Here is an 18,578-nt window from a genome sequence, read left to right as displayed (position 1 = left end):
TTGAAAAAAAGTATCAAAAGTAACTGTAGTAAGTGACAGGGGCCCGGATTCAAAGAGCAATTGCGCCTGCGTAACCATAGTTACGCAGCGCAATTGCTGACTTGCGCCGGCGTTACGAATGCTCCTGATTCAGGAACATCGTAACGCCGACTGCAGCCTAAAATCTGCGTGGCATAAGGCTCTTATGCCACGCATATTTTAGGCTGCATTCTTGCGATGGCCGCTAGGGGGCGCTCCCATTGTGCTCAGTGTATAGTATGCAAATTGCATACTAACACCGATTCACAATGTTGCGCGAGCCCTGCGTACGCAAGTTACGTTGTTTCCGTACGGCGTGTTTAGCGTAAGGCTGCCCCTTCTAATAGTAGGGGCAGCCAATGCTAAAGGATACCCGTCGTTCCCGCGTCGCCAAATTTGAATTTCACGTCGCTTGCGTAAGTGATTCGTGAATGGCGCTGGACGCCATTCACGTTCACTTGGAAGCAAATGACGTCCTTGCGACGTCATTTGCCACAATGCACGTCGGGAAAGTTTCCCGACGGCGCACGCGCTCTACGCTCGGCGCGGGAGCACGCCTAATTTAAATGATTCCCGCCCCCTACGGGATCATTTACATTAGGCACCCTTACGCAGGGCAATTTTAAAGAGCGTACACGCAATTTACGGAGCTACTGCTCCGTGAATCGCGCGCAGCGCAGATAATTTGCGGGGGCGCAGGGCAAAAACGCTGCCCTGTGCCTCCGTAAAAAAGGGGCAAATCTCTTTGAATCCGGGCCAGTGTTGATAACTTCAATTAACTATGGTCTGGACAGATTGCAGCGGAAACCACTGTTTCTCAGGCGTTCATATATAAGTATGCATGCATTGTGGACATTGCTGCATGTTACCTAGATGTTTGCCTTTTCTGAAACATCTGTGGAACACAGGATTCCTCCACAACCTGTCCAAAACATAATTTATTCAAGTTGGAAACCTTGCCACCTACTACAGTTACTTTCATATAAAGTTACCAGTGCAAGCACTACCAATATATGTTGGAAATTCCATAGCAGTCACCACATTTTATTTTATTGCTACTCTATAGTATTCCCCTTCTATTCAGCAGCTACGTAAAAGAAGGAAGTGAAGAAAGGGGTAGAACTGCTGGGCAGTAATTAGACTCTCTCAGAAGGAGAAGGTCCTGAAGGAACACTGGATAGCAGTAAAACCCAGCAGATTCCTACCCCAACCTGGGGGGAAAAAAATTATTTGGTTGGACTTAAGTTTGTGCTTTTCATATATTTCTTATCTTTTATTTTAATTTATTTGCTGTGCATTCTTTAAGACTGTACTTCGTCACCTTCCTTCCCCTGAGATATGTCGATAGAATGCCTGCCTGAGATCAAAAACACCTTATTACAACTACTCAAATGCTCTTGCGTTGATGTACATGACTGAATAAGTGTGAGGGAATGTTCTAGACTGAAGCATGTGTGTGCATCCTGTGGTTGGCTTTCCAAATTCAGATTCAGAATTTTAGTTTCAAGGTTTTCTAGTTTAGTCCTCAGATATTCACCCAGTGTTCCCAGTGTGGGAACAATATACCTTTTCTATAGGTTTACAAAGCAGTGACAACAGCAGTGATCACACGGGTGTTAAATTGACATCTAATGCAATACTAAAGGGGAAAAAAAATGTCTGAACAAAACGAATGCAGCCATCGCAATTAAGAATTGGTAAGCTGCAATATATAAATAACCCTGACAAGTCCCCACTGACCTCTCTAACTGTTGAAAATGTAGAAAACGTCATCCTCAGAGTGCACTGAATTCATTTAAGACTTGGAGCCCTTTCACACTGAGCCACGGGCTCAGCGACGCTTTACCGTTCTATTAGCGGAGCTATTTGGCCGCTAGCAGGGTGCTTCTAACCCCCACTAGCAGCCAAAGAAAGAGTTAAATGGCCCATGTAGCACCGCTGTCGGAGCACTTTGCAGGCACTTCGACAGTGGTGCCCATTCATTTCAGTGGGTAGATCCTCCACCGCCCCAAAGATGCTGTTTGCAGGACTTTTTTTAATGTCCTGCCAGCGCAGCGCCCCTTTGTGAAAGCACTCTGGCTTTCACATTGGGGTTGCAGGGGAGGCATTTTACAGGCACTATTTTTAGCCCTTTAGCACCTGAAAAACGCCTCAGTGTAAAAGAGGTCTTAGCCAGAGCTCCTCCTGTGTTTACATTACATATTAGAAGGTTAAAGGGCCACTGAGTTGGCATGTGGGAGTATGGTAAGCTGCTGAGAGAAAAAAAATGAAAAGCATCAGTGCTTCTTCTGTAAACTTGGAGGATGAATTGCTCTACAGTGCTTGCAGCTACATGGGCTGGTAAAGGCTTGTTTTAAAGCTCCTATCCAATTTGTTGAGAATACATAAATTCTTTAAATCAAGTTGACCAGTTGTAGCTTATGTGAAAGGTTTTCAAGTAATTGCACATAATATTTGTTTGACCTCTACTAGGAACCAGATCTGTGAAATTCCAGAACAAATGGCATCCTAACCCCTGGGGTCCCAAAACCACAAAGCCTTGTGTCCCAATACAAATATTGTTCAAGAATCATGTACACTGATGGATCAGTATATAATTAGCCCCAAGTAAAACATGCTTTTTCTGCAGCTTTCTTTCTTATGCTGCTTTCTTATATTTTTAAGGTAAAATTGTTTGAATTGCTATGTTTTTTTTTTTATTTTATTTAAATATTTGCTTTTTATACTTCCACAGCAAAGATTGTAATCTTTGAAATGCCATGGATAATGAATGGTGAGTGCAGTTCTCTTATTTGACATAGTTTGTCGGTTTAAGAATTTGTTGAAGGTTTGCGGGAGAGGCTAAGCTTTTGTAACGGCAGATAAATTATAATAAGCTTTTTAAAGGAAAGTTCTTTTATATATTGATTTGCCAGTACTGTGGGCTTCTTTAGTAGGAACGTTGTGTATTTTATCATCTTGACAAATATGTGTTCTTTTTAGAATGCCTTTCTTTCATGCTGAAATATGTTTATTTAACATTGTGTTTAAAAGCAGGCAATATTCTCGATTAACTTTCTCTATGCATGCACGTGGATTCCAGCCTACTTGTGCAGGACTTTTTTATTTTTATATACAGTGTGTGTGGGTGTATGTATATGTGTGTATATATATATATATATATATATATATAATCGGGGCATAGCTGCAGTGCACCAGGTTATCGTCCAAAATCACATTGTTCCGAGTGTTCTAAGAACACCTATTCCCAAGCCAGGGAACATGCAGGGTTGTCAATACCAAATCAAAACCATTGTAAGATCCTTTCTGACTCTCCAGTACACTTGCAAGATGCATGTTACAATAGGCTTTATTTCCATCTAGAAACAATGAAACCTTTGCAGAATCTGGCTTCAAATATGTACATGGGTAAAAAACAATTGCCTGGGCTTGCTTTTTTAAATTAAATGTACAAACAAATCAATTTGCTGTGTAGTGCTATGCTCCAAGATGCTTTGGGAGGTTATTTGGTATAAAATTGACACACGTTGAACTAACAACATTGAAAACAATAGATTTCTTTCATGTCCATGTTTTGGCTGCTTGAGTAACCGTGGCGCAAAAAAATAAAAAAATCCCTTATAAAAGAATCAATGTTGCCAATAGTAGTAAACCAGTTTTATAGCTACATTTTTTGGTGCAGTCTAAATAATTAAAAGAGATAGGATGTTGTGAGGAAAGCAGGCACTTTTATTGCATTCTTTTAATTATTGTAATCAGAGATACTTAAAAAAGAATTGCATCCTGACAAGTTGTGTTACGCTGAGCATAGACAATTGTCCCTCTTGGGTGGGCTTTGAAACCTCTGCTCATGCAGAGCTAGGGCATAAGCACTGTAGACATGGTGAAGACTTTGTTCTCGATTCTTCCTAGGCGAGGAAATGATTTCCACCAGGTCACACAGAGGCTTTATTTGTAGATGTTGGAAAACATCAGCATGCAGTAATGAGGGCTTTTGACCACAGAAATGGTCATTATCCGCTTTTGATATTTCCTATTATTGTAAATGTTGCAAGCAATGCTTGAATGGGAAACATTGCATGTTTAAATCATGCCAAGTATTGCCATCTTACATTCGTTATTCCCAGTGGTAATCGTGGCTCTCGGTAGTGCTTATGGTTTGCCATGCACATAGGACAAAGAACTCTTTCTGAAGGCTTCCAGAGTGACAGAAATGTATAAGGAAAAAGATAAGACAATAATAGCATGCAATATGTTATTCAGAAAGGACCATGCTGACTTTATTATTTAATTTGCTCTAGCTCAAAAATATCATATGTAGAAATATGTAATATGGTTTCTGAGTTTCTCAAAAAAATTACATATAAGGGAATATTGGTTATCAATATTCAGCATGCTCATTAAAAGAACTCAGCCAGAACGTGTTGATTCCATTGTTTATCAACGGCATCTTCAGAGGTCGTCATTTATCTTTGGCTGACCAGTGAGAAGAAGGCATGCGCAGGGTACAAACTTCACAGGCAACTTCCGTTGTACCCATGAAATTAGGACAGACTAGCAGCATATGGTTGGCACCCTTGAGGAACAATGTCATCTTTTTATTGCTATCGGTGTCTATCCTAATCACCAGTGGCACAAGCAATGAACCTGAGTGTGTACAGGGAGTGCAGAATTATTAGGCAAATTAGTATTTTGACCACATCATCCTCTTTATGCATGTTGTCTTACTCCAAGCTGTATAGGCTTGAAAGCCTACTACCAATTAAGCATATTAGGTGATGTGCATCTCTGTAATGAGAAGGTGTGTGGTCTAATGACATCAACACCCTATATCAGGTGTGCATAATTATTAGGCAACTTCCTTTCCTTTGGCAAAATGGGTCAAAAGAAGGACTTGACAGGCTCAGAAAAGTCAAACATAGTGAGATATCTAGCAGAGGGATGCAGCACTCTTAAAATTGCAAAGCTTCTGAAGCGTGATCATCGAACAATCAAGTGTTTCATTCAAAATAGTCAACAGGGTCGCAAGAAGCGTGTGGAAAAACCAAGGCGCAAAATAACTGCCCATGAACTGAGAAAAGTCAAGCGTGCAGCTGCCAAGATGCCACTTGCCACCAGTTTGGCCATATTTCAGAGCTGCAACATCACTGGAGTGCCCAAAAGCACAAGGTGTGCAATACTCAGAGACATGGCCAAGGTAAGAAAGGCTGAAAGACGACGACCACTGAACAAGACACACAAGCTGAAACGTCAAGACTGGGCCAAGAAATATCTCAAGACTGATTTTTCTAAGGTTTTATGGACTGATGAAATGAGAGTGAGTCTTGATGGGCCAGATGGATGGGCCCGTGGCTGGATTGGTAAAGGGCAGAGAGCTCCAGTCCGACTCAGACGCCAGCAAGGTGGAGGTGGAGTACTGGTTTGGGCTGGTATCATCAAAGATGAGCTTGTGGGGCCTTTTCGGGTTGAGGATGGAGTCAAGCTCAACTCCCAGTCCTACTGCCAGTTTCTGGAAGACACCTTCTTCAAGCAGTGGTACAGGAAGAAGTCTGCATCCTTCAAGAAAAACATGATTTTCATGCAGGACAATGCTCCATCACACGCGTCCAAGTACTCCACAGCGTGGCTGGCAAGAAAGGGTATAAAATAAGAAAAACTAATGACATGGCCTCCTTGTTCACCTGGTCTGAACCCCATTGAGAACCTGTGGTCCATCATCAAATGTGAGATTTACAAGGAGGGAAAACAGTACACCTCTCTGAACAGTGTCTGGGAGGCTGTGGTTGCTGCTGCACGCAATATTGATGGTGAACAGATCAAAACACTGACAGAATCCATGGATGGCAGGCTTTTGAGTGTCCTTGCAAAGAAAGGTGGCTATATTGGTCACTGATTTGTTTTTGTTTTGTTTTTGAATGTCAGAAATGTATATTTGTGAATGTTGTGATGTTATATTGGTTTCACTGGTAAAAATAAATAATTGAAATGGGTATATATTTTTTTTTTGTTAAGTTGCCTAATAATTATGCACAGTAATAGTCACCTGCACACACAGATATCCCCCCTAAAATAGCTAAAACTAAAAACAAACTAAAAACTACTTCCAAAAATATTCAGCTTTGATATTAATGAGTTTTTTGGGTTCATTGAGAACATGGTTGTTGTTCAATAATAAAATTAATCCTCAAAAATACAACTTGCCTAATAATTCTGCACTCCCTGTATTTAATATTTGAATTAGAGGGGAAAAGGGTTTGAGGGGAAAACTTTCAATGGGGACACTTCTCGTGGCATTAACTGTCAAAGGATGGATTTCTCTCACATTAGAAAGATACACTCTCACTTGTTGTTGATGGCTTTAAGAACATACAAGTACATACAGGATCATTTGTATACAAAAAAAAGCAGTTTTAACCCTCTCCTACTTTATCCAAAATAAAAATAAAAAAAGGTTTTTGTCTGTGCCCACATTTACTATTTGCATATGGGTGTGTGCTTTTGTACAAGCCTCAGCTTGTACAAAAGCACTAAATTGTGTACTAGTACAAAAGTACTAAATTGTATGGATAATAGGGGATCCAGACCTGGCAAACCAAGGACAAACAGACATGCTTTAGAGGTATCTATTTCATGGAAGCTTCCACTTGTCAATCCTCTGGTACATACTGTATCTCCCTTGGCCCTTAGCTCTCGCGTTAATAATAAGCTGAGGGCTGTAAATACATAGCATTTCTCAGTTATTTTATTTTAGAAGAAAAACTTGCAAGATGTGCTATAAAAAACAGAAATCATAAATGTATCCCTTCAATTGCTATTAATATTGCAGATTACTTTTCTTAAAATTAATAATCACATTCTTTTATTAGCTGCCTTTAAAATTGTGAAAGGCTGGCTTGGTCCAGAAGCCATAAACATGCTGAAATTTGCGAACCGGAATGAAATTCAAGACTACATTAGTGCTGAATACTTACTTCCGCATATGGGGGGAACAGTAAGTGTTGTACAACATTTTATGTTTAATATTATTAAATAACAAAAAAGTCTTGGCTGAATTTTTAAAGATCACATTTTAACAAGTCTGGGCAATTTAAACTGATCATATGATAAAGAAAGATGCATATTTCACATCCAGTGGAAGGCACACTTTGTGATAAGCAGTAGAATTGGAGACCCTGAAATTAAATGTAAATCTTGACTTTTTCTATAGAAGCTGAGCTTCACTTTCCCTGCCTCCCCTACGTGCCTTCTCTCTGGCCAATAGAAAGGCAAGGGAAGTGAGTGTGCAGGATCAAGGTCAAATTTTACGTGAAGATTTTATATAGAAATTGGGCTGTCTATCATTCAATTGATGGATAGTTTTGTCATGAAGTTTTGACTGAAGGTGAAACTGATTAGAATATGCATTTTTTATTATTTGCACAGTCTGATTGGCCCAAGTTGGATATGTTTATTTTAAGAAATGGGTAAAATGTTTCACACATTCTTTACATGCATTGGGTGGATTTAAAAATGTGAATGTTCCTGAATGACGGGATTTATCAGCTTTCTATAATTCCTTTTCTAAATCCGTTTATTCATGCTGTGCATAGTATATAAACTTACACAACTGCTTAAAAGCCGTGTTAACTATAACTATTGTGCACTATCGGTTAATATTTTAACCGTTACTGGCAAGTAATTGTGGACAACACATTCACATTTTGTTTTCATGTAGTTCCATATTTTTGATAACAGACTTGGTACCTTTTGGATTATGAGCATAATTCGTTCCAGAAGAATGCTTGTAATCCAAAACACTCGCATATCAAAGCGAGTTTCCCCATAGGAAATAATTTGTTCCAGTGGCACTGCTAGTGTATGCAGTCCCGCGTGTAACCAGAGGTGAGGGGGCGCCGGAGACATTCAGAGGTTTGGAGACACTCGGGAACGGTGTGTTTCCGAGTGTTCCTGAGCGGCTCAAAGTGTCACCGGCACCCCCGCACCTCTGGCCAAATGCAGTACTGCACACCCCAGAGGCTTGAATCTGCTCATTTTGCAAGACAACGTTTGCAAACCGTGTCAGGATTTAAAAAAAAAAAAAGGCTCATAAACTGCGTTACTCGCAATCCGAGATATTACTTTATTTCATTTACAAGTTTTTCAAATGTTCCTTCTGTTAAGATATGATCAGCAAGCCTTACAGAGAATTTGTTGCTTTTTACGTCCTTTCAAACCTTTAGACTCTTACAAAGAAAAGAACAATTAAGGTCAGTCACTGTGTTTCTACTAATCAGGAGATGAAACATGCACATCTAAAAAGTATAGGCGATGCACATACAACTAAATTTACTAATTATACACACAGAAATTATTTTTAAAACATAACAGCCCACATATAGCCACATCAGGATGTTTTTCTGTATTTAACCCCAACTTCTTCATTACTTCTGTTCCCTGTTTTGTCTGTAGAAAAGATAGGGGGAGCAATTGTTTCTGGGAAGAAAAGGAACATTCAGAAAAAAATACCTTTGCCAGAGACTCTAAAGCCCTGTACACATGATCGGATTTCTGATGAAATCTAATCTGATGGATTTTTTTGTCGGATATCCGATGAAGCTGACCTTGCGTACACACTATCAGACTAAACTCCGACCGTGACAAAACTTGGTGACGTAAAACACTACGACGAGCCGAGAAAAATGAAGTTCAATGCTTCCGAGCATGCGTCGACTTGATTCTGAGCATGCATGGATTTTTCTCCGATGGAGTTCCACACAGACGATCGGCTTTTTCTATCGTGTTTTTATCCATAGGAAAAATTTAAAACATGTTCTATTTTTTTAACACTGATGGAAAAAAGACCGATGGGGCCCACACACGACCGGTTTGTCTGATGAAAACAGTCCATCGGTCTGTTTTCATCGGACAAACCGATCGTGTGTACACGGCTTTACTCTTCTTTGCTCAAACTTCTTTAGCAGGGTCACTGATGACAAAAGAAAATTGTTAATGGAGGCTCCAGACCTTCCTAGCATTATTCAAAACCAAGTTTTGCTAATTTAGGATAATCTACATAGATACTTTTAAATTTTTGTTATCAAAAAATAATGTAGGTTCCATTTAACTGCTCCTAGACTTCTGATACAGAAACAGTATGGTCCAGTTATTCAGAAGCTAGAGGCTACTTTATATTTCAATCGTTTTTATTAAAGTTTTACAGTACAAATAACAAAGATTTTGGCTTTGCATTAAGCAGTTTGCAGCATATGTGGAATGTCATACCTCAAACTAGTATAGTCCACCAAAAATTAATGAGAGGTGCAACTAAACAAAAAATAACAGAGGTCGAAACCCAATAATTAAAGTCATTATAAAAAAGGGGGGTAAAAACAAAGCAAAGAAAAAGTGCAGAAAATAGAGTAAAGGAGGGAAGGTTGGGGGGAGGGGGAACTACAGCTTCATAGAGGCCACTTTAAAAAAAACTTGGTCATAATGCTGATTTTGGGACAAAAGAATACCCCAGCATATTTACAAAACAAAATATTTTTTCCTTGTCCTTGCTATTACCAGGAAAACCTCTTACATTTTTTTTTTTTGATCAATGAAGGTGCTATGAAGTGTTGTACCATTCCACTTTTATACTCTGCATTTATAAATTAAACATAATCATGCAGGGGCAGTGCTAAGTGATGTTGTGTTGGCCCCTAATTGTTATGCTGTCACTTCAGAATCGAAGATATTGTATTTTTAAAAATGCTGGCAACAGGTTCACTTTTCTTTTTACTCTGGTATTCACTCATCTTTAAGTAGATTTACTGTAATTTTTTTTTTTTTTAGGATCCATTTAAATATAGCTATCCTCCATTACCCGATGATGATTTCCAAACCCCTATGTGTGAAAATGGGCCAATAACCAGCGAGGATGAGCTTGAAAGTAAAGAGGAAAGTGAGGTGGACACAAGGGATGCCATAGATTCATGTACCTCTGAGGAGAGTGCACTGAAGCCCAGAAAGGTAATTGGGTTTAATGAATGGTTCTGGCAGAGAAGCAGAATTGGCTTCACAAGGGGAAATCTGGGGTGTGCTAATGTGGATATATCAAATTAGTATTTTGATGGATTATTTCAGCACGACAAGGGAAACCGGATTTTTGAAAGTTGCCACCTCTGAAGGAGTAACAAAACCACTTGTGCTGCTAAAATTATTTATTCGCATAGATTTCTCTTGACAAGACACATAGTTAAAACCAGTTTAGAAAATACATGGTTATGTTCTGAGCATATAAAGATAATATATTTAAACACCTCCTGTGGCCATTCCATATATAATTACAAACAAGTACAAGTAATAATAGTATTTAGATGATGTAAGTAAGATGATAATAAGGTCAAGTTGCAAGTAAGATGATAATAAGGTCAAAGCCTTTGACAGGTGCTTGGCTATGGGCCTGGTCACAGTTCTACGCGTTTTGCATCTAGCTTCGTCAGGAGAGAATAGGTGATCATAAACCAGAGTGTAACTGAGGAGACTAAATGTGGTCTAGGGACAGAAGACCACATAGCTCCCCTTTCCCAGTAGGAAGGGAATTGCTGGTCCAAGAGACCCAAGAACTCATAGAGTAATCGGTTATGCAGTTTAATATTGCACCATTGGCATTGCCTACCTGGATTGGGGGAGGGATGTGCATTTCTGCACAATTTGATGGAACTAATAGTGAAGGATCACATTGTGACTGTAATTTATCCTGAATGACTCTTAGGGACATTGTTGACCCTCTCATAAACAAGTGCTTTGGTCCCTTGCCCCTCAGGTTATTCCTTCCATACATGGGGACTTGTATTCCCCCTCTGATCCACATTATACTCTAGTTTAGATTACTTTTTTTCTCCTGACAAAGCTAAATACGAAATGCATAGAGGATAGGCCATGCCCATATGTAACACATTTGTGAAAGGCTTTACAACTGGACCTCATTGTCATCATCTTGAAACATACTGTAGATATTTATTTGTGTATGCAGCTGTACTGAGGTGTTTAAATACACTATTACCTTCCTAACTTTCAAACTGTAACCATGTATTTTCTTATCTTTGTTTTTAGTTGTATGTTTTGTCAATCTTTCCTTCTCAGCTGAAAGCTGTACAAAGACATACAGGGTGTAATGTCTATGATGGCAAGGTCGTTTTTATGATTTTAGAAATTTTAGTAGGATCATTGAATTATCAGGTTCATCTGTCAGCTGTGACCGCAAGAATTTGGGTCCTTTTTCTGACTTGGGTTACTGATTTAATTGCAGCAGGAGTATTCAGACTCCATTACATGAAATGTATGCACCTGGCTGTCCATGAGAGGTGCAAACGTGATTAATTTTAAAGAGATTTTATAGTCTTATTTTTTTTCTAGACTTGCTTGTACAAGAGATCTATTTGAGGCAAATAATTCCTAAACCGTGTATGGTAATGTTTGAAAAATATTGTTAAATGATTATTGACCTATGGACTTGGGGGCAGCCATATTGGCTCATTTGCTGTCCACCATCCCCAAAAAGCTGCAATTTGCAGCGGATGTAGGCGATGTTTCTTGACCCAACTTGTAGCGATTAGTGGACAGCAAGCCAGCTGAATGCTACACATTCAAGTCAATAGATAGGTGCTGCAAACATCAAGCAACCACGCTTGTTGGCATAAAATGGGTTAAAACGGGCGATAAGTGAGCGTTGTATCGCTTTCTCTCCTGCTGTCGGTAGCCTCTTGAGCACGACCCGAGAGCGGATCAGGCTTCAGAGGCAAGGGAGATTTAGACGCATGTCTAAATTTACCCTTAAAAGAGAAATAAAAGATTTGTTCACTGGGTTGGGGTGTACAGCTTAGGCTCTCGGCGTGTTGCTGAGAGGCTGAGCTGGGTGTCGGTACAGGCACCTGGCGGATCCAGACTTTATTGTTGCGATAATGCAGTGCCTGGATAGTCTGCTCTCTGCTGAAAATGGGTCACAGGAGTGTAAAACGAATTGTACTTCCGTGATCCACAGGAGAAGTACAGCCAAATGAGCTTTAAGCATACAATGTACCCACGTAATGGTTATACTATACTGTTCCATCTCACAATGCAAGTCTAGGATTCAGCCAAGTTACCATCCAAAATGGAGCGTGCACCTATTTCTGACTGGATCCCATTTCCAGGCAGATCACTGTGGCAGAACCACTGGAGGTTTTCCTTCCTTTTTGTAGCTGCCAACTTGTCATTATTGTGAAACCAGGTCAAGAACTTCAATGCAATGCACCGCACTACACTGTTTGTTTTTTTGCACCTGCATTAGCAGTGTGTGAATGGGCCCTTAGACATAGTCCATTATAATACCTATCTATAGTTGTGCTCATAAGTTTACATACCCTGGCAGAATTTATGATTTCTTGGCCATTTTTCAGAGATTATGAATGATAAGACAAAAACTTTTCTTTCACTCGTAGTTAGTGTATGGCTGAAGCCATTTATTATCAATCAACTGTGTTTACTCTTTTTAAATCATAATCACAACAGAAACTACCCAAACGGCCCTGATCAAAAGTTTACATACCCCAGTTCTTAATACAAGTCATTGCCCCCTTTAACATCAATGACAGCTTGAAGTCTTTTGTGGTATTTGTGGATGAGGCTCTTTATCTTCTCAAATGGTAAAGCTGCCCATTACTCTTGGCAAAAAGCCTCCAGTTTCTGTAAATTTTTGGGCTGTCTTGCATGAACTAAACGTTTAAGATCTCCACAGAGTGGCTCAATGATATTGAGGTCAGGAGACTGAGATGCCCACTCCACAAGCTTCACTTTATTCTGCTGTAGTCCATGACAGGTCGACTTGGCTTTGTGTTTTGGATCATTGTCATGTTGGAATTTCCAAGTACGTCCCATGCACAGCTTCCTGGCTGATGAATGCTAATGTTCCTCCAGTATTTTTTGATAACATACTGCATTCATCTTTCCCTCAATTTTGGCTAAATTAAATTTTTGTAGCTCTCACATCCCCAAAACATCAGCGATCCACCTCCGTGTTTCACAATAGGAATGGTGTACCTTTCATCCTAGGACTTGTTGACTCCTCTCCAAATGTAGTGTTACTGGTTGTGACCAAAAAGCTAAGTTTTTTGGTCTTATCCCTCCAAATGACTTTGTGGCAGAAGGTTTGAGGCTTGTCTCTGTGCTGTTTGGTGTATTGTAATCGAATACTTTTTGGCATTTGTGTAGTAATGGCTTTCTTCTGGCGACTTGACCATGCAGCCCATATTTCTTCAAGTGCCTCCTTATTGTACATCTTGAAACAGCCACACCACATTTTTTCAGAGATTCCTGTATTTCACCAAACACTAACCATGAGTGAAAAATGTTTTTGTTATTCACATTCTCTGAAATATGTAAACTTATGAGCACAGCTATATATAACCTGCCTCTAGTGCCTAATCTTCATTGAATAAAACATCAAAAATATATAAGAGCACAATTGAAAACATGTGGAAGTCACATAAAAGTTACTTTGACACCAGTGAAAGTAATTGATAACTATATAAAAAATAAAACATGCAGTACATCTCTGTAATACAAAATACATGTACATCACAAATTTTATGCCTTTTTTAAAGACCCTGCAAGTACAGAAAAATAATGGTTGATCTGCCACAATTGCACTACTAATTTCTATTTGTGAAATGATACCACATACCTTTTTTGTGGACTAAAATTGCAAGGACTGGTGTCAACACTGCGCGTTTGGGTCATATATCTCTTGGATTCTCCATGGCAGGAAGCTTTCTGCATTGTCTCCTCTGTGCGTAAGATATTTCTCTGTGTGCTTCTTAAGAATCTTTAACACTAATACTTTAAAGGCTGCTTGGACTATTTGGAAATGTATGTTTAGAAATTGTTTTGGATTATTCAAAACCCACAACAATCTCATCAGAGTCAAGTAATAACTTGCATTTAAATATATTCCCATGTAGGCAACAGGATAATATATACTGTACACACAAATCTCTACAGTTCTTTGAATATATTTTTTTCTTGAATACATAATCTAAAATTCAGTCATTCTTATAAGACTCTTAAATCCTGCAACATACTTAATCAGATTTTGCCCAGTAACAGATTTGAGGAAATATTACTTATTTACATTTAAATGATCAAATTCTGTTTTTTTTCTATGGTTGAACATTTATTGAATTATAAAAATAGTTCAATGTAATAATAAAATGTTGGAGTTCAAAAAATAGTATAACGGACCATGGAAAAAAACTATATTTTAATTTTACAATTGGAGGTGTAGTTCCTTATTTTGTATAGCATGGAATGTATTCATGCATTTTTTTTTTTTTTTTTATTAGTGATAACAAATTATTCAGGGTTTTATATGTATTCTTCTATCCAGCCAGCAGGTTGAGTTTTAGACTACTTTTCGTCTTTTCCTCCCTTGGCTCGTTTGTTTAAAAAAAAAAAAAAAAAGTTTACAGCACTTAATTGCTGTGAGTGTGTCTGATTTGTGACTCGGATCTATCTTATCCTATTTGGAGGATTCAGTCAGTGAGCCTGGAAGGAGGTCGGACTTTCTATACAAATATATTTAACATTCTTGAACAGCTATAAATTCAGTCGAAGAGCACAAACTGTAAGAAACAGGCCATGTTATATGGGAAAAATTTGCCATTTATCATGTAATTTTATAGGTATTTGATTTCCACTTCAGCTGTTGAAGGTTTACCAGGCCATGTTTTGTGATCTGACATAGCGTTAACTGATAATTGCGCAGTCGTGTGACGCTATACCCGAATAAAATGTATGTTCTTTTTTTTTTTTTCCTGACAGTTTTATTGATTTTTCAACAATTTCGAACAGAAAAAACTATTTTTGATAGACCAGACAAGATACCCACTTGGCATACAGCCAACAGAAAACTTGGTTAAAGCATGTCAAATAAACAATAACAATGTATATCAGCATCAAATCATCTGGTTGTGATTCAGAGCATTAGTGTATCAGCTACGTCTAAACTGCAGAAGTATGTGTAGCCTAATAAAGAAGAAAGGTAGAGGAATGAGAAGACTAGGAATCAAAAGGGTAGGAACGGAAAGAGAATAGAGAGGGAGAGATGGAGGAAAAATAACGTCTGTGGTTTATAAACAAAAACAGACCAACAATTTTGAAAAAAAAAAAAAAAAAAATTCTGCTATAAAACCTATCCAATAAAAAAAAAATCGAATTTCTTCATCAATTTTGGTCAATCTATATTCTGCTACATAAAAATATACCAATAAGAGTTTATTGATTGGTTTGCGCAAAAGTTATATCGTCTACACACTTATGGATTTTTTTATTTATTTTCTGTACTAATGACACTGACTGGGAAGGGGTTAACATCTGGGGCAATCAAAGAGTTAAATGTGTTCCTAGTCTGTGCTTTACTAAACTGTGGGAGGTGCTTGTACTAGGGGAAGGGAAGACAGAGATCCATGTTCAATGTCTTTGGCAATGGCAATCTGCTTGTTTACATACTGTAGGTAGACTGCCATTCTGCCTGTGTAACAAATCGACGAGTCCGCGGTACCCTTTGTGAATAATCTGAGTGGGCTGCTGGCAGCCCACCCCCAACCGGGAAGTGCTGGATCACATACTCGGTACGTGATTCAGTGCAGGAGAGCCGCTGTGTGTATATATACAGTATATGTTCATCGAGCGGTTAAGTGTAAAGCAGAGGCTGACAAATTCATGGAGAGTCGAGATGCCAGTTGGCATAATCTAGCAACTTTGAATAATTGTCAAATGACTATAAAACCTAAACTTCCCATGACAACTACAGAAAAGTCCCAAATATAGAAAAATTTAGTTATTTAGATGTATTGGTACAACCTTGTATTAATGTCAGTAATAGATTTTCCATAGTACTGTGGCTTGAAAAACCTCTTTGGGCATTAAAGTATCACTAAACCCACATCTTAAAAAAAAAAAGCATAGATAAGTGCTGTATTACATGCTGTTCATTTTTGGTCACTATGAGGCCTCGTACACACCAGCGGACATGTCCGATGAAAACGGTCCGCGGACCGTTTTCATCGGACATGTCTGCTCGGAGATTTCGGTCTGATGGCTGTACACACCATCAAACCGAAATCCGCGCGGACAGAGAACGCGGTGACGTAGACGACACCGACGCTCTCTCTCTCGCGAGTTCAATGCTTCCACGCATGCGTCAAATCAATTCGATGCATGCGTCGAATCAATTCGACGCATGCGCAGGATTTTGGTCTGCTGGTTAGACGTACTAACCAGCGGACATGTCTGCCGGACAGCTTTCCAGCGGACATGTTTCTTTGCATGCTAAGAAACATTTGTCCGCTGGAAATCTGTCCGCTAGCCTGTACACACGATCGGATTTGTCCGCTGAAACTGGTCGGCGGACCAGTTTCAGTGGACATGTCCGGTCGTGTGGACGAGGCCTGAGACTTGTTTCTGTATTCTGCTAAAAACCTTGTCGACCCTGCTGCTCTCCATCTCCCCCTTCTGTTCATGTCCCTAATTCAGCTAGGGATTTTGCAACTGTGGTGGCAACTCTGCACATGCTCAGTTGTCAGTGAGTTTCTATGCTGAGGCTGGAAGGAGGTGACACAGCCTGTGACTGGCAGAAACCCGCCCACACCATGTTATTTCCACACAATAATAAATATAATAAATATTACATTTCAAATATATTTGTATGCCAATTTACAAAATGTATAGATATTTACTTTTTTTTTTTATTTTGAACATATGACCAGCAGCAGAGGAATAGAAGTTCCTCCTGCTTTTATTTTCCTGTAGACAGGCTGGGAAAGAGCTGGGTCATGCAACAGCTGTATATTGATTAGGATAAAGGTACTTGGGTGAATTTTTTATAAAAATAATTACAGTACCATCATTCCCATACATAAATAGAAGAGACAATGTAAATTAAACAGTGTGTGATTAGTATCAATTTAATTGTAATGTGTAGTCATTTGAAACCCCCAGCAAGTACCTACAACAAATTAAAAATAGTAGTATTCTGGCAGTCCTCTTCTACATGTAAAAATGATAATTCCTTTGCTTGAAAATTACTCCTAATCCCCTAACATTATATATGTTTTTTTAGCAGACACCCTAGGCAACGCTTTTCATTTTTTTACAGGTTTTTAGTTTAGAGTTACAAAGGAGGTCAAGTACTAGAATTGTTGCTTGCGCTCTAACGCACACGGTGATACCTCACATGTGTGGTTTGAACAGCGTTTACATATGTGGGCAGGACTTGCGTGTGTGTTCGCTTCTGAGCGCAAGCTACCGGAGGACAGGGGCGTAAATATTCCTTGTAATTGGAATGGTGCATGACAGCTCCTCTTTATGGAGAGATTCGGGGTCAATAAGACCCCATATCTCTCCTCCAGGCTGAAAAGCATGAGATCAAAAAATTATTTACGATCTCATGCTTGCCAGCCGCCATAGCGGCTTTGTTTACAATCGCGGCCCGGACGTGATGTCATAACGCCGCGCCCGGGCCTGCGACGGTCATATAGATGACTGAAAATCTTTAGGATCATCATCTGGCGGCAGCCGATTCTTTCTCCGGGTCCCGGATGGCATGGGAGAGCCCGGAGAAGCATTGGATGCCGTCGCCTGTAAGAACGATCAGGCGGCGGAACTGCCACTATGATCATTCTTATGCTGCACAGAATCGCCGGCTGAAAACAAGGATATCTGAATGATGCCTGTAGCTGCAGGCATCATTCAGATATTCCCACTGAAAGTCCGACGTCATACGCCCTTGGGCTAGAAGTGGCTAAACACTAAAGATCTGATGGAAACAACTTCCTCCCGTACAGAATGTTTCACAATTTAAGATCTCATATACAGTAACTGATGGGGCTCAGTTACACCAGATGCAGAAAGCATTTTTTAAATGAAGTACAGCTACATACAGCACTGCCAGAGAGGATGGCGTCCTAACAGACAAGTAGAACTAAGGGAGACCACAGGAAGAGGGGGCTATTGGTCATCTATCTTTGACGATCGTACACTCAAAGGACCGCAACACGGCTCCTATATACACTCGTTTGACACTCATTATACCTGCCAAATGTGGATGCGCTCATCTCGCTGCATCCTGCATACTACCTTGATCCGTGACCAGTTAGATTGTATGTAGGGATCTCCACAAAATACCCAGGCCTTGGCCTCTGGGGCAGTGCCAAGAGGTTTTCTGGTGACACCATCTTCCACAGTGAACTTTGTGATTCCTGCTTGCATAGCTCGGTGAATATTGCACCATTTTACTGCTTCACCTATTTGACAAAAATTCTAAAATTATTTAGAAATTGGAGAGTAACATTTATACATTTGTATGCTTGCAATGAACTCGCATTGTGTTTTCCTGTTTTTTCTTTGTCTATTGTTTTGGTTTTAACTGATCATCACATGTGTAATTGATCCAATTTTATATGCATCAATAAACGCACTTTTAGCCTTTACCGGTGGTATTGTTGCCTTTAAAATCCAGAATGCATGTGAAACACGTGTGTAATGCAAGTCATTAAAAA

The 18,578-nt window shown here is 39.4% G+C and overlaps 1 protein-coding gene across 1 annotated transcript in view; it reads left to right on the top strand.

Annotated features, from left to right (window-relative positions):
• MOSPD2 (motile sperm domain containing 2) overlaps positions 1–18,578 on the top strand; it is a 166,337-nt gene that overhangs the window by 85,422 nt on the left and 62,337 nt on the right. The window contains exons 7-9 of the mRNA XM_040338677.1: positions 2,753–2,791; positions 6,885–7,009; positions 9,835–10,011. Coding sequence (XP_040194611.1) covers positions 2,753–2,791; positions 6,885–7,009; positions 9,835–10,011 — 341 coding nt within the window. The remainder of the gene's footprint in view (positions 1–2,752; positions 2,792–6,884; positions 7,010–9,834; positions 10,012–18,578) is intronic.

Source organism: Rana temporaria, chromosome 2, assembly GCF_905171775.1.
Source record: "Rana temporaria chromosome 2, aRanTem1.1, whole genome shotgun sequence".
NCBI classification, from domain to species: domain Eukaryota; kingdom Metazoa; phylum Chordata; class Amphibia; order Anura; family Ranidae; genus Rana; species Rana temporaria.
Note: the sequence above shows the minus strand (reverse complement) of the source record. Positions and strands in the feature narration are given on the sequence as shown.